General features: G+C 55.1%; 1 protein-coding gene across 1 annotated transcript in view; it reads right to left on the bottom strand.

Moving 5' to 3' along the window:
• The window catches only part of PDE9A (phosphodiesterase 9A), a 47,018-nt gene that overhangs the window by 28,223 nt on the left and 4,035 nt on the right, over positions 1–14,760 (bottom strand). Inside the window, exons 3-6 of the mRNA XM_019666004.1 lie at positions 12,967–12,971; positions 10,658–10,742; positions 4,435–4,516; positions 3,002–3,076 (exon numbers count right to left, since the gene is read on the bottom strand). Coding sequence (XP_019521549.1) covers positions 3,002–3,076; positions 4,435–4,516; positions 10,658–10,689 — 189 coding nt within the window. The 5' untranslated portion in view covers positions 10,690–10,742; positions 12,967–12,971. The remainder of the gene's footprint in view (positions 1–3,001; positions 3,077–4,434; positions 4,517–10,657; positions 10,743–12,966; positions 12,972–14,760) is intronic.

The following is a 14,760-nucleotide window of genomic DNA, read 5'->3' as shown; positions in this document are numbered from 1 at the left end:
GGGTGAGCCTCCCCTTCCAGGGGTCCCTGGGAGTGAAGCCAGGGGCTTCAGGATGTAGGGTCTGAAAGGGCTGTCAGGGTTCAGAAGGCAACGGAATTCTGTGCATGGCACAGTGAGCCACTGGGTGAGAGAGGGCACTGTGCCCGAAGGACCGCCTCAGAAATGGTTTATTTCCACACACGAGACAGCCTCAGTGATCAGCATCACAGTCGGGGTTCTGGGATGCGGCCCCTCTAACGCAGACCTGAGAACGGCGCCTCACAGGCAGCAAGGCCCCCTGCTTCCCTGAGCCCAGGGCACCAAGGAGCTCTGACAACTAACCTCCCAGACGCTCTTCACTGGGACCCTCTGGGGCCCGCTGGGACCGAGACACCTTTTAATGCGTTACCTGTGGTGTCTGGAAGGTGCGCCCATTCTGGGTACGTGTCCCCCCCCAAACCTGAATTCACCGACTGTCTCCTAAAGGAACCCCTGCTCAACTTGAAATAGATTTTGTTTTCAGTCCCAGAGAGGATTTATTGTTACTGCTGTGATCTATTTAAATATCGCTCAGAGCTTTGGAGCTAATTAAGCTAGGGAAGAAAGATTAAATGCGTTTTAATCGATGAGAGCTTGACAAAGTGGGCTTCGCTTTCTGGGAAAGCATGTCTTGGAGTGAGAGCCTAGAGGGATGGAGGTCTGCAGAGCGGGGACAACTGAGATGTCACCTGGGGGTGCGGGGCATGACACCAGTGAGTGCTCCTCCACCAGGGCCACACACCTGTGCCCCGCCTGTGACCTCTGCCAGCTGCCCCGGTGCCTGCACAGGCAGGGCAGACTCAGGTCCAGAGGGCTGCAGCCGTCACCCCTGCTCCCCGCCCCCACAGCCCATGCCCAGCCGCTTGGAGCCACGCCGATGAGCTGAATGAAATGTTTGCTGTGAAACCGGAGTCAGGAGCTGGAGACGACAGGCAGACAAAACCATCTGGTGTCACTTTTGTGACGTACGTGCCAGGCCTGGAGCAGGAGCGAGGCATCTGGGCATCTGTTTGCACGCTGGCCGCACTGACGCTGCAGTGGGTCCCTGCTCCAGCAAGATGACAGCGAGCGTGGAGGACTCAGGGGACAAGGAGGCCCCGCCTGCACGCCCAGCTCTCAGGAGAGGGGCCCTGGGAGGGCTCTGACAGGGACGAGGGCAGCGGGAGGCTTCGGCCTCTTGGCTGTTGAGGGGGGAACGTGGGGCAGGCCCCTTTAAGCTTGGAAGGGGAATTAAGAAACACCGACACCCCCGAAGGTTTCAGGGTGCGAGCTGCTTCATGGGCGGCCAGATGAAGTTTTGGGGGGCCAGGCGGGTTGCTGAAGTTTTCAGATGTGACCCCTTCGTTGTTCATCATTTCCATCCATGGTCTAAAATTCATGGCATCCCCAGGTTTGCCAGAGGCTGGGGGTCCTGTCTCTGGTTTGTCACCTCAAGTAGGTGGATACTTTCTGGGAGCAACAGGACCCCTCAGCGGTTTGCTGGTGCCATGGAGACCTACTGCGGGGGAGCCCCAGGCTGGCAGACAGCCACCCAGAGGCCAGCCCGCTTGCAGGGAGAGGCCTCGCTCCTCTCACCTGCGTGTTGGAGGGCAGGGAGGCGGCCTTCCCACCGTGGATGCGCGAGGCCCCCAACCTTTCAACGTGAGGGCATAAAGCCCTGTGCCTAGAGGAGGTAGCCAAGGCAGCGGTGCCCACTCCCACACGGGTGCTTTGTCACCAGGGGGCTGGAGTCAAACGACTTAGAGAAGCATGATTTTTCCAGGTATCTCCAGCAGTGGCGCTTGTCCACCTGCTGGAAGCAGGATGTCCTAAGCCACCTGTTGTGTCGACTTGCCCGTGGACAGGACAGCCTGGGTCTCCATCCAGTGGGAGCTGTTGAGGCCAGAGGTCCTGTTTGGAAGAGCAACCTCTCATCCGCTCAGGTCACGGCGCCTCCCACACTGAGTCCTTTGCTGATCCTGCATTGATCTGGCAGGTGGCAGCTGCACACCGAAAATGCCTCCTGCTCCGTAATAGCCACGCTCCCGTCCTGCACGCAACTTGGTGGCTGGATGTTTTGGAGCGCACGTGTCATCCGGTTCAATGCTGGCCACGGGACAATACTGCGGACACAGGCTGCCTCTTCTCAGGGTGGCCGGGAGGGGATCTGTGTGTCCCCTTGGTGGGAAAGCGTGGATGAGAGCACAAATGAGGTTCACTCAGGACATTGCCGCCCCCGGGGTGCTCATGACCATGACTTTGCCAGCGAATGCTCGGTGGTGGGGGCGGGGGACACTGTCCCCACTTCCTGCCATCTGCCGGGATGTCACCGCTGCTGCCCTCGTCCTGGTGGCCGGGCAGCCTTGCCGCGTGTCTGTTTCCCAAAAGCCGGAAAGTGTAAGTTTTGGTGACCTGATGATGCCCACGATGAAGGACTTTTGTTTTCTTGGGATTCAGAGAGGGGTATGACTGACATGATCAGGTCGCTGGGCCAAACAAACAAAAAAATGTTTTTCGTGTTTTCTCAGCAAGAGGGAATTTTACAGCCATAGCTCACTGCAGGAAGCGCCTTGCGGTCCAGATCCTGTGTGTGTCAGGGCCACACAGCCGCCTCTCTCAGCATGATTCTCCACCAAAGCCCGTTTAGGGGACATGCTTCTCCACAGTGTGGGGGGTCCGTGGGCACAGCAGCTGGCCCCCCGAGAGGGTGTGTTTGCGGTCAGCAGGCGCTCCCTGGGGACTGGCGACACGCTCTGCAGAGGGTGCTCCATGGGCGGTCAGTGCCCACCCAGGGTCGAGGCCCCTGCATTGACCGCCTGTCCCTGACACGCCCTTCCTTGGTTCCGTCTCCCAGACCCTCCTGAGCCCACCTAAAACCTGGAGAATCAAGATAAAAACCCAAAAAGAACAGAGAGGAGAAAGGTGAAAGAAAGAGTGACAGCGACGCTCCCATCGGGGCCACCAGGTCCTGCGACGCTGGAATGGGGGAGGCCCCCTCACTCACCTCGTTGGGCTCCCAAAGCCACACGTCGAAGGTTGGCTTGCGCAGGGCCTCTATGGTCTCCGGCGAGAGAAGGTACTGGAAGGGGCGGACAGCAGGCGGGTGAGCCGGGCCCGGGGCGGGGCCTCTGCGCTGAGGCAGAGCTGCCACCCCCCTGCTCGGAGAGGTTCTCTCCACTTTCCCTGTCCCCTCTCAAGGACACCCCCAGACTCCAGGAATTCTGGAAACGGCAAACTCTAGGGACGGGCACCCCATCAGTGGTCGCCTGAGGCAGGTGAGAGTGCCGGGCACGGCCAGTGGCACGGGCACGAGGGAACGTGCTGCGGTGACAGGAATGCCCCGCCTCTTCCTTGTGGCGTCCATTCCGTGACACACAAGCTTGTCAAAGTTCACAGTACGCTGACCCTACAGAAGCTGGACTTCCCCAAGTCAATTACATTGCAATAAACCCGACTTGAAACGAAAAAATGAAGTCAAGGGAAAAATTTAACTTGGTTTACATTCAAAGGCTGGTGGAGAAGCGACCAGGAGTTTCTTTTTTGGGGAACCCAGCCCTGGCTTGGCTGTGGGCCAAAACAGCACAGCTTGCTGAGGGGGCTGAAGGGCCCAGGCGGGGACTATCGGGCAGGGAGTTTGGGTTAAATCGTGACAGGAAACAGGCTGCGGTTTTAGGCATAAGACTGTCACGATGTTTTGGGGCTACAGACAGTCATCTCCCAGGACTTTTGGTGTATTTGTTTATTTTTTTAAAAGGAACTGCAATGGAGGACGGACACCTTTTATTTTGGACCTAGGCTGGGCTTTGTGGTTCCCTGGGGCCAAATCATGGGAGATTTGGGTCACATTTTCCTACGGGAAAGGCACGGGTGTCCATCTGAAAACCTCGGACAACCTGTGGGACCCCAGCCATTGGGGCTTGGTTCAGAGTGTGCTGAAAACGGGCTGGGCTGGGTTCTGCTCACTTGCTAGCTGCAGGCACTGTCCAGGCAGGTGACCTTTCTTCTGCAGTTGTTTGAGGTCCCGCCCCACCCCAATTCCCAGGCTGCTGCTTTAACGACAACCTAGGGTTTCTTGTAACAGAAATCTTTTGTGGCAGAAAAGCAAAACTTTTCATAATTACTGTGTATTGCTCAGGGACTGGAGATCCAATGAAGCAGACTGTTAAAAATTTACTTAAAATTTTAGCTATTATCTCCTGGCACAGTAAGCTATGGTCTGAGACCACTTTTGCTAAACAAATGTCAAAGAGAAAAATATTCTGCCTAAGAATAACAGGCCCGTTCCACAGCCCAGAGATGGGGTGGGAGCTGTTTTTGCAAACATGCAGACAGCTGGGGCCCGGCCAGGAAGCTAGGGTGGCTGAAGGTGGGGGGCCCCGTGTCCTGAGGCTGTGGGTAAGGAGCTGCTGTTTCTTCAGAGGCACAATTTAATCTCACCTTGGGATAAGCGGGGACATCCCGTCGAGGAGTCAACTTCTTGTTGTTATCCAAAAAGCTATACTTACAGGGACAGCTGGTCCTGCAGGGGAAAAGCAAAGATTAGTGCCAGCACTGCCACTCCAGACTCGGTGTCCACGTGGGCAGGGGGCTGTGGGGCCCTCCGCAGAGCAAAAACAAATGAACAAAAAACCCCAAACCAAAGCCACACACTCCTTTGGTCTTATTCATCATGGGAGAATAAGTCATAAAGCCATGAGATGTCTCATTGCTAACCCCCCAGGGGCTCTGCCAGACCTCCGGAGATAACATTGGGCCATCTTCTGTACAGATAAGCATCTAAAAATCTTTTTTTTAAAATGATGCAAGCAAAATACTTTCATTCTAAAAACTTCAAACAACACAGAAGTAGATAAAGTAAAAAAAAAAAAATCTAAGTCCCCACTTCCACTTCTTTCCTTTAAATCTCACACCCTGGAAATACCTCCTGTTAAGTCTGGGGTACGCTTCCAGAATTTCCTAGGCGGGGACACACATGGACGGCCCCTTGTACTTTTAAACAAAGACGGAATTGTACAAACTCACTCTGTGCCAACTTGTGTTTTTCACTTAATACACCCCAAACTCTCTGGGTGTTGCTTCACAGAGATCAACTTCATTAAAAGCAAGCCCTTCTTCAGTGCTCCTGGGTGGCTGTGGCACATCAGCCATCTGGTCCCCAAGACGGCTTTCGGGGTGTCCTCCATTGTGTACATGTTGACAGATGCACTTACTATATGGCTCTCTTTCCTTCATCACTCAATGTCAAGGTGTCCCACATAAGGACAGACCCAAAGGAGCCAGGCGTATTCTGGCAGGAAAGCCCCCTTCTGATATTGGGGAGACTGTGCTGGCTGTGGGGCTGAACCCAGGACCCGGATGTAGGGGGCTGTCCCAGGAGATCTGGCCACTCCACAGCCCCCTCCCCACCTGGGGACCTTAGCTTTCTTGGACGTGAACATTCTCTCCATCCTCCTACTGATAGGAAGCATGACGGAGGGGTCTGCACCCCCTTGTTGGAGAGTCCCAGGCTGGTGTGCAGAGGGCCAGCACAAGAGTGTGCAACAGCGGAAGCTCGTGTGGTTTTGTTAGGAAGGTTTCATCTTCTGGGAGACCAACTGAATGCTGTATACAGTAACAGCCATAAAGAATTCATATCCTGTAAGGCTGTGTGTCTACTCCGGGGGTTTATTTTAAGATAAGAATTAGACACGAGCAAACAGCTCTGTGCACAAAGGTATTCATCGCCGCGCTCTCTGTCGTTACAAAAACACCGAACCAAAGGAGAAGCCGCCTAAATGTCCCCAGTGGGAACTAATTTAAACCATTACGGTATATTGACAAGACAGACTACTGTGTGATCCTGACGATAATGAAGAATACTATATGAAGCGAGGGAATTTTAGGTGAAAAGGGAAAAAGAAATGTTGCCTTCAGTATGTACCAAAAGGGAATGCCGAAATATTTACTGATGTACGAGGTGAAAAGAGCACATTTGGTGGGTGAACAGAGAGTGCTCGACTGTGGCCTTCAGGAAAAAGCTATGAGCTGGATGTGGGTGAACGTTCGATCCGTTTATGGTTCAGAATATTGGAAGAGAAAAAAGATAACAACAATTTCTTAGTTGTTTTTCAACACTAGACACCTATCCACAAAAAATCACCTGGGAAGCTCAGTGTCCAGATTTCAACCGGGGGCACTGCGGCTGCTGCCGTTACTGGCAATTCAGTGTAGTCTGGTGGTTTTACAAGGAGGCTGTGCCACTTGCAAACTCAGAATAATAAATCGACCTCCTTTTGGAAGATAGCCTTCAGCGTTATTTTCTGGGCATGCTGCTATTCCTCCCTCAGCCCGACACTTGTCAAAACCATCAGGGTTGCTTGGGACAGCTGCCCGTGTGTGTGTGTGTGTGTGTGTGTGTGTGTGTGTGTGTGTGTGTGTGTGTATTTAACAAAAGAGTAACAAAACAAACCAACAGACAGTACCAACCAAACGACTGCCACTGTCATCCTGTAACCGCGAAATCCCATTTACACATTTCTGAGCAGCGATGAACTTGGTTTGTGCACTTAAGAAAACAGCATCGTCATGGTCTCTTTTCTGCTTTTCACCTCTTTTGTAGAAACAGCCACACACGTGCTGGCTAGGTAAGGTGTGTGCATTTCCCAGGAGGGCTGTGGAAGCCTTCCCCAAGCAAGATGGTTGGACTGCTGGAATCCAGCGGCTTCCTCGAAACTCCCAGTGTTGAGAGCATCTGCGGGGTGCCTGGCGACTCCTGCCGGGGCCTCCCCACCTCGCCAGGCACCCCGCCTGCTCCTCCTGCACCCCGTTGCCATGGGAACCAGCACCCTCCAGCTGACAGAGCAGCTGGCATGGTGCCTTTTCTTTTCCTTCTATTTAGGGCTTATTTTTCCTTTCATTTCCTGGGCTCCCAGCCTCCCCTCCACTGGGACTCAGTCCAGCGGTCAAGGCTATTTGTTTGGGATGATGCGGAGGCTACTGACCCCAAGCCCTCAGATGCCACCCACGTTCCTGCAGCCCTCCCCCGCCCGGGGTCAACAACCAAGCTCCACCCTGTGCCCTAAATGCGAGCAGGCAGCTGGACCTCTTCCTCAGGGGGAGGGGGGAGAAAACTGAGAGAAACCCGAGGTGTGTCTCAGGGGAGCGCAGTCTGTTCTTGGGGTGTCTGTGAGCCTGCCCACACCTGACTGCTAGATGCTATCAGCTGTTCCTGGAGAGGCGAAGGCTGTCTGGGGCCTACAGACCCCTGGCCCCGAGGCCCCGCTGGGGGTGCCGTGTGTGGGTGGTGTGGCTCGCTCATTAGCCACTCCTGGGGGTACAGGGTGGGGTTCAGTCACCCAGGTGCCTTTGTTCTGTCTGCCCGCCCAGGGGGCTTGACATCTCCAGAAAGTGCTGCTCACAGGTGCAATTTCCCCCCCGCACTCCAGGGGAAGTCACCTGGAACAAACCTGGTCCCAGGGACGCTAAGAGGCTACGTGGTGCTCCTGCATGATTAGAAAGAACCCTGCCGTCCACAGAGACGGAGGGGGTAGCGCAAGTGCTCTTGTGCTCCATCTGGGTTTATTTCCCCATAAAGAAAAGGAAAGAGCTGTCCTTTCGGGCACAGAGGGGCTCTGGGCTCCTGGACCAGGGCCCAAGGCGGGTGATGCCGCTGTGGATTTGACCGGAGCCTGGGATACTGGTCCTTGCTGTGCTGTCAGTGAAGTTTGAGATTTTCTCCCCTGTTCTGTTTTTGACTGAAGTCACGTTTACCCGTCTCTCACCTACGTGGGATGCTGTGAAAACTGTCTGCTGAGGATGTCACCTCTAGAAGTGGTTAGAGCATCGGAAGTCTTCTTTTTGGATTATGGTGCCGTGAGCTCTAAAATGTGCTTCTTGGGGGCTCGCGGAAGAGGCCTGAATTACTCAGAGGAGCCTGGGGGCTCCCTGGCCCACAGGGGAATCTGCAGATGATGGCTTGCCTCTCAGCCCCTGGTCGGCTTCCTCCCACGTGCTCTGAAATTAGGGTGTGTTGTGGGTTGAGTTGTGTCCCCCAAAGTCACATGCTGAAGTCCTAGCCCCCTAGTACCTGTGAATGTGACTTCATTTGTAAATAGGGTTGTTACAGGTGTAATGAGCTAAGATGAGGTCACACTGGAATAGGGTGGCCCTGATCCAATATGACCAGTGTCCTTTTAAAAAGGGGACATTTGGACACACACATGGGGGCTGGGGGTGCAGAACCCAGGTGAAGACAGAGGCAGAGATTAGGGTGATGTCTCTACAATCCAGGGAACCCCAAGGAGAGCCAGCAGCCTCCTGAGGCTGGGAGGCTGGGGACACATTTTTCCCCAGAGCCTTCAGGGGAGTGTAGCCTTACGACACCTTGATTTCAGACGTGGGGCCTCCAGAGCTGTGAGAGACCAAGTTCCTATTGTTTTAAGTCCCTCAGTTTATGGCGCTTTGTCATAGGACACTAACGCAACTTGGACAAAATTTTGTTTTGTCCTTTGAACTTGACCCGAGGACCAGGGCACGCCAGAAAGCCCACCAGGGGCCTCATGTCCGCGGTGCTCCACTGCCACCCTGCTGGCATCTACACAATGGGAGGGGGGTGGAGGAGTGAGGGTGCCTGAGACACGCACGCAGGTGGCAGTCAGTCATTTGAGAAGGGACGACAGGCTGCAAACGCCTTCTGCACATGCTCTGTGGGTTCCATGAATGCAGCCTGTTTGTGGGTGAGGTGACGCCCACAGAGACGGGAAGGAACCTGAGGTGACACCATTCCAGCCCAAGAGACACACCCTCTGGGCCGAGAGGTTTCGCTCAGGGAGCCCTCAGTGTCAGGCTGAACCCTAGAATTTGAGTTTTAATCCTCTTCCCCCGATGCGGACGGACGACGCTGGACCCACACTCACTCTGAGGCAACGGGCCCCACCTGGCCCTGGGCAGACGGCAGCTGTGCCAGGGGCTCCTGGGTACGTAACCCAGTGGGCACCGAGCCGGGCCACCCCGCCTTGCCGCAGTGGATGTGGCCCTTGGCCGTGGCAGCCACTCTGAGGCCAGCGGCTAAGCACGGCCAGCAGGGCCTGGCACACTGGGCCATAGGACTGGCCACAGATGGAGGCCCAGCAGGTGGCAGCTGGGCACGGGGACAGCCAGAGGGCTGAGCTGAGCCCTGTGGGGTCTGAGCCGAGAGTGACGACATAAGGGTCACGTCGGGTCTGGGGGTCCTTCCAGATGCAGAGCCATGTGTCAGCCCTGGGGTCCCAGCCGCTGAGCTGCCCCAGGCAACGCCAGGACTCTTACTAGGTCACACGGAGGCTTGTCGCCTGTCCGGTACGTAAAGAGCCTCCCACCACAGGATGACAGAGATGAATTAGTCACTCAGAATTTTCTGTGGTCACAAACTGCTCTGCCCCAAACTCCCCCAAATAAAATGGAATGAGACACCCCCAAATCCAAATTAGTTGCCAAGTGTGACATAAACATGGCTTGCTCCTTGAAGGACACACATGAACGGGGCTCTGAGCCCCTCAGGCTCTCCCGGAGCCCACCCCGAGGCTGGCCAGCCTGGCCAGACTCTGAGGGGACTGACCAGCGACCGACCACTGGCTTCCCTCACCCCTGCCCTGGCGGACCCTCCATCACAGCCACACCCCTCACTTTGCAGGTCGCACTATGCTTTAAAACCGGGGAGAGATCTCCAAACTATTAGGCGACTCTTCATAAGACAGTTGGGTGCATTTGCACAGGACTGTCCTCGGGTTCATTTGTCCCCATTGAACCCTGTGAGGCCCTGCTGCGACCCCGGCAACACGTAGGGGCATGGCGTTCTGGGGGTGACAGCCACATTGTAACCCCGTGTTTCCTGGATGGGACTCTGGTGTGAGGAATCAGGAGCAGGCAGGTGGGACCTGGTCCTTGTCAGCAGAGCCCTCGGCCCAGCCCGCACGCGGTTACGGCTCACTGCTGTGCTGTCCTCAGCGTCTGCTGTCACCGCGCACCTCTGCCCTCAGCCTGAACAGCTGCTGTGACCCTGGTTTTGGTAGAGGGTTTTGTTTCATGGGGCGTGAGGAAGCCTGCGTGTCTTTTGCACGAATGTCGGCTCCCCAGGGCCACATGTGGACGGATCCCTTGTTCCCTAGTTCAAGTGAGTTCTGTGTCCAGATCGGCCACGGGCCTTTCTCCCCAACCTGCTGCTTTGTGCCACGGGGACGCCCACCAGGGGGTGGGAACTATGAGGCACCAGGATGCCTGTGCCCTGAAAGCCACGGGCATTCACCCATCCCTTCTGTTTAAAAGCTGCCGTCACCTTCTTTCAGTCTGGCTGAGCTAATCCTAATACTTTGACGTGCAGGAGGACTCCTCCCCTTGAGATGCAGACAGCCTCCTAGCCGCCATCTGCCATGAACTCTCTCCTATGAAAAGTAAGCTGTGTAACTGAAAAGCAAACCCCAAGCAGGGCAGGGCCGCCTCCAGGCTGTGCCACCCAGCCGCCCACTCAGCCGCCCACCCAGCCGGGGGCCAGGTCACATGCTCCAGACTCCAGGCTTGCTTTCGGGAAAGCAAAGCTCAGACCCCCGCTCCCACCCCCCACCTCACCCGCGTACCCCCGGCCCCATGTCCCCTGGATGGCTGAGCTCCCCCACTGTCTGCCCCGCTCACTCAGTTCAGACCTTACCTGTTGCTTCTGGCCGCCAGCTCCTCTCTCATCTTTTTAATGTCACTCTTGCATTTCTCAATCTCCACCACTTTTAGTCCTTCCACTGGCGACAAAGAGAAACAAGAGGGTTACCATGGATACACAGGGGGTACCTCGCAAGGCTGGTAACTGGGGGCTAGTTCGAGGCTGCCCGTGTCCCTGGGAGGACAGCTGGCTCAGGGCAGTGGTTCCCCCTCCTGCCCAGGCTGCTGGCATTCAGGTGCCGCCAACCCCCACCCCATTCAGCTCAGCCACAGCCCACGCTACCATCTCAGGGCCTGTTCCCAGCATGAGCTGCCGCTTTCATCTGTGGGTTTCTACAGGACAAGTCCCTCCTCCCCGCTCCTTGAATCTTTACTTTTCTTGCATGCACTTCTGGCTCTCTCTTTCTATACCCCTAAGCACCAGCTGAAGACGTGGAACAAATGTCTGTTATCCAAAACAAAGAAAAGGGAAATGTGGCGCCAGGGCATTAAAATGCAACAGAAGGCTCAGTGGGCAAAACCACAGGCTTGCCAGCAAGGACGGCAATTTCATTAACCTGAAAGCTTTGCACTTGAAGGTCCTCCCTGGAGCCGTTAACCAGGAGGAACTGTGGCCTTGACACGGGTGAGAACCGCGCAGGCCGGTCGGGGTGAGTAGGAGCTGGGCTGCGTGGCATTCCTGGAGTCCTTCGGGCACGGGCGTGCCCAGAAAGCCAGGGCTCGGCTTTCATCAAAGGATGAGTAGGGCTACGCCTCCAAGCTGGCGTGCGACTTCCGGCCGGTCACGCTGGCAGGCCGCACAGGGACCCGGAGACGCGGCCACTAGGCAGGCGGCCTTGGAAAGGCTTTCAGATTTGACTCGCTCATCAGAAATAAAAAGATTGGCTTTGTTACTTTGCAATCACACCTCAATTTTTGTGCAAAAAGATATGCCTGGCGATGCCACTCAATTCCCCCTTTTCATCAAGCGTAGCACTGAATATGGCTAAAAATAAATGCAGATGATTTCTAAGGAAAACGAAGCAACTCAGTGACTGCAGCAGTTCCTCCCATCACCGCCAGAGCACATGCTGGGGACACTGGCCCAGCAGCACCCAAGACAAGTGGGCTGGGACCATAACCTCCCTGGGCAGGCTTCCAAAACACCCCAGGGTCAGGGGCCAAGCAGGGGCAAGGCTACACAAACACATCGCTTCTTTCTGCCCAAAGTGAGCAGACTCTGAGGCTCGATACTCAAATCTGGTCCCGGTGACGTGCTCCTGTGCCACACCTGGGACGTGTCCCTCCTCTACCAGGACAGGGGCCTTGAATGCAAGTGGCTGGAACCAGCGAGGTGGCTGTCTTGGTTGCTGATGTCAGGTGCACTGCCACTAGGGAAACGCAGGGAACTTGACGTCGGGTCCGTTTCTGTTTCCTCACTGAGAGCCCGCTGTAGTGTGGAGTGCGGTGTTCTTAGCTCTTTCTTGTGTCGCAGACGCCGTGAGGAAGTCAGTGAAAGCCACAGGTCCTCTTCCAGGAAGAGGCACTTCAGCACACACCATTCGCGGTTTGCATTTGGGCGGGAGGGCGCCCCGGCCTCGCAGGCTCCCTCGGACCTCGGTCCACACTGCAGGCCTCACCCCACGGAGGAGAGGACCACAGGACGCTGACATCAGCAAATGGTGGATTCAATCCAAGTGGCAAGAAGGAGCAGTCTTACTGACACAGGGAGGGCAGAAAATTCCAGAAAGCGAACAGTTCTGGAGAAGAGCCCTGGCACGTGGTGCAGACTTTGATGCACGAAGGGAGCAGATTGGGGAAGAGATGTAGGGTCGTGCAGAGTCCACAGGGGAGAGTGCCCTGTCATTCAAGGTCCGCGGCTACGTTATTATGTGTCAAACATCATTTTATATAAAATAACATATGACCGTGGCAGGAAACAGAGGGAATACAGAGCATCTCAAAGAGAAGCATTTGGTACGGCGTTGGTGGTATAGTGGTGAGCACAGCTGCCTTCAAAGAGAAGCATTTGGCAATTTATCTATGATCCTGCTGGACCAGACACAGCCCATTTAATAGTATATATATTGGCAGGTATCTTCTACGCATTTCTCTCCCATCCCCATGCATTCTAAATATCTCACTATCTACCTACCTGTTCTTAATTTTCAAAAGACAAAGTGGGGATCATGCTATTTTCCGTTTTCTCATCTGCGTGTTTTCCATTCTCAGTAAGTCAAGGGCACTGCGTGTGTTAGCAGCCCCTCCTGACTCACGGTGCTCGGTCAGTGTGTAATGTTTGTATCGATCCTGGGCTTCGCTCAGACTCCCTGGATATTTACTGAGCGCGATGTTAATATTAAGCCTTTTGGGAGACACAGTATAATATCACTAATTTGAATCCCCGGGATTCAGAATTCATGGCAATTACATTTATGAAGAGCTTGGTTGCCAAGGAACTTTCTTGTGTGTACCAAGATGGCAAAAGTTGCGCATTAATCGATGGACAAGAAAAACCCCTCTTCATGGCGTTAAGAAGTGGGACACAGGGAGGAGGGCTGAGATGGTGGCCGAGCGGGCTCCTGTGTCCCAGTCCTTTCCTGGATGCAGCGCTGCTTTTAGAAGATACCACAGCCCACATCCTGGGCGGGTTCCAGCCCCACCTGCTCCTGCCCAGATGGCGAAAGACCCCCCCTTCTCCTCCCCCATGAATCCTACAGGGCCCGTGGGGGCTCTGGAGTTGAGACTGGACATGTTTCATACATGTGTCCAGTACACTTGTCCATTTCATACACTTGTCCATTTCAAACTTTAAACGTAAGCAGGCACAGACCAGGACTCCAAACGAAAGCAGAGGCTCCCCAACCCTCCCAGCACTGGGGGCCCGTTTATTCTCCCCGACCAGGAGGCCTGGGCAGGCAGGCTGGCCGCACGAGCACACCTGGAAACACAGCTGTCGCCTCTCGGAATTTAGAGGTGTTTCTAAGGGCCTCTGCGGGTCATAGGCTCCCATGAGGGAGAGCCCTTAAAGGGGACAGCGGCTTGGGGACAGACAGGGGCAGCAGAACAGGTCCCAGGGCAGCTCTGTCTGCACTGGCCTCCATCGACCTCTCTGGGCTCGTGTAAGAGGCCGCGGTGGGCCTGCGAAGCTCTCCTTTGGCTGCCGAGTGAACATAAGATGTTTAAAGACATGGGAGCAGTGTTTCAGCACTTCCTCCAAGGACTTTGGTAAAGAATTTGCATAAAGCACATTTCCTGAGTGACAGAAAAGTGAGCTTTGGTTTCAGCTTCGAGTCTCCTGAATTGTTTGCATGACCCACGGGGCCAACTCTGTGTGTTCAGGGTTTGGTCCAGGCCCCGGGCACTGGACACAGGCTGGACGGGAGCAGGGATACCCTCTCCCATCTGCAGGGACCCTGGCACAGCGGCCGGGGGTCAGCGAACGAGGGAGGGAGGGAGGCCCCCGTGATGTTCCACCGGGAAGCGAGGTGAGGACCTGGGCGTCCCGTGTTCACCAAATAACCTCTAACCTAAGCGGGACCCCAGACGCCTTGAAGGAGGCAAATATTCTACATAAAAAGGAAGAAAAGCTTTTAAAGTAAGTTACGGAAGTGGAGAAATTTATATTTGATTTAGGAGAATTATGTTTGAGAAGGTGAAAAAAAAGCAGGAAATTCCATTTCAAACAAGTCCAACAACGTAATGTGGCTTAAGAAGGCCCCGTAGCTGGATGCCTCCTTGAACTCGAGAAGAAGAAAACGGCTAATAACAGCTCATATATGCAGATAAAATGTGTGCATGAGCACGGTGTCTGGCTGTATATGTGCCTGTGTGTTTATGTGTGTGTGTGCTGTGCATATGAGTGTCTGTATCTGGCCTGGGGCCAGTGGGCAGCCTGGTGGTTGTGCTCCTGTCAGTCCCCCAGGCCAGCGGCCCAGGCCAGCCTGCTCTGGCAGCTGTGCAGAGTCAGGACTGACCTCTGAGTAGCGGGGATGACCTTTTCCCTGTGATCTGCATGAGAGGTGCAGCTGCAGGACCCCTCTCCTCTTCCACACCTTTGGGGTGAGGCACTACTGCTGTCTCTGGGAGGTGGCTCTTTGGAACGCATACCCCCTGGGG

This window comes from Hipposideros armiger, unplaced genomic scaffold (assembly GCF_001890085.2).
Source record: "Hipposideros armiger isolate ML-2016 unplaced genomic scaffold, ASM189008v1 scaffold_458, whole genome shotgun sequence".
NCBI classification, from domain to species: Eukaryota; Metazoa; Chordata; class Mammalia; order Chiroptera; family Hipposideridae; genus Hipposideros; species Hipposideros armiger.
This window is presented reverse-complemented; position numbering and strand designations above follow the sequence as displayed.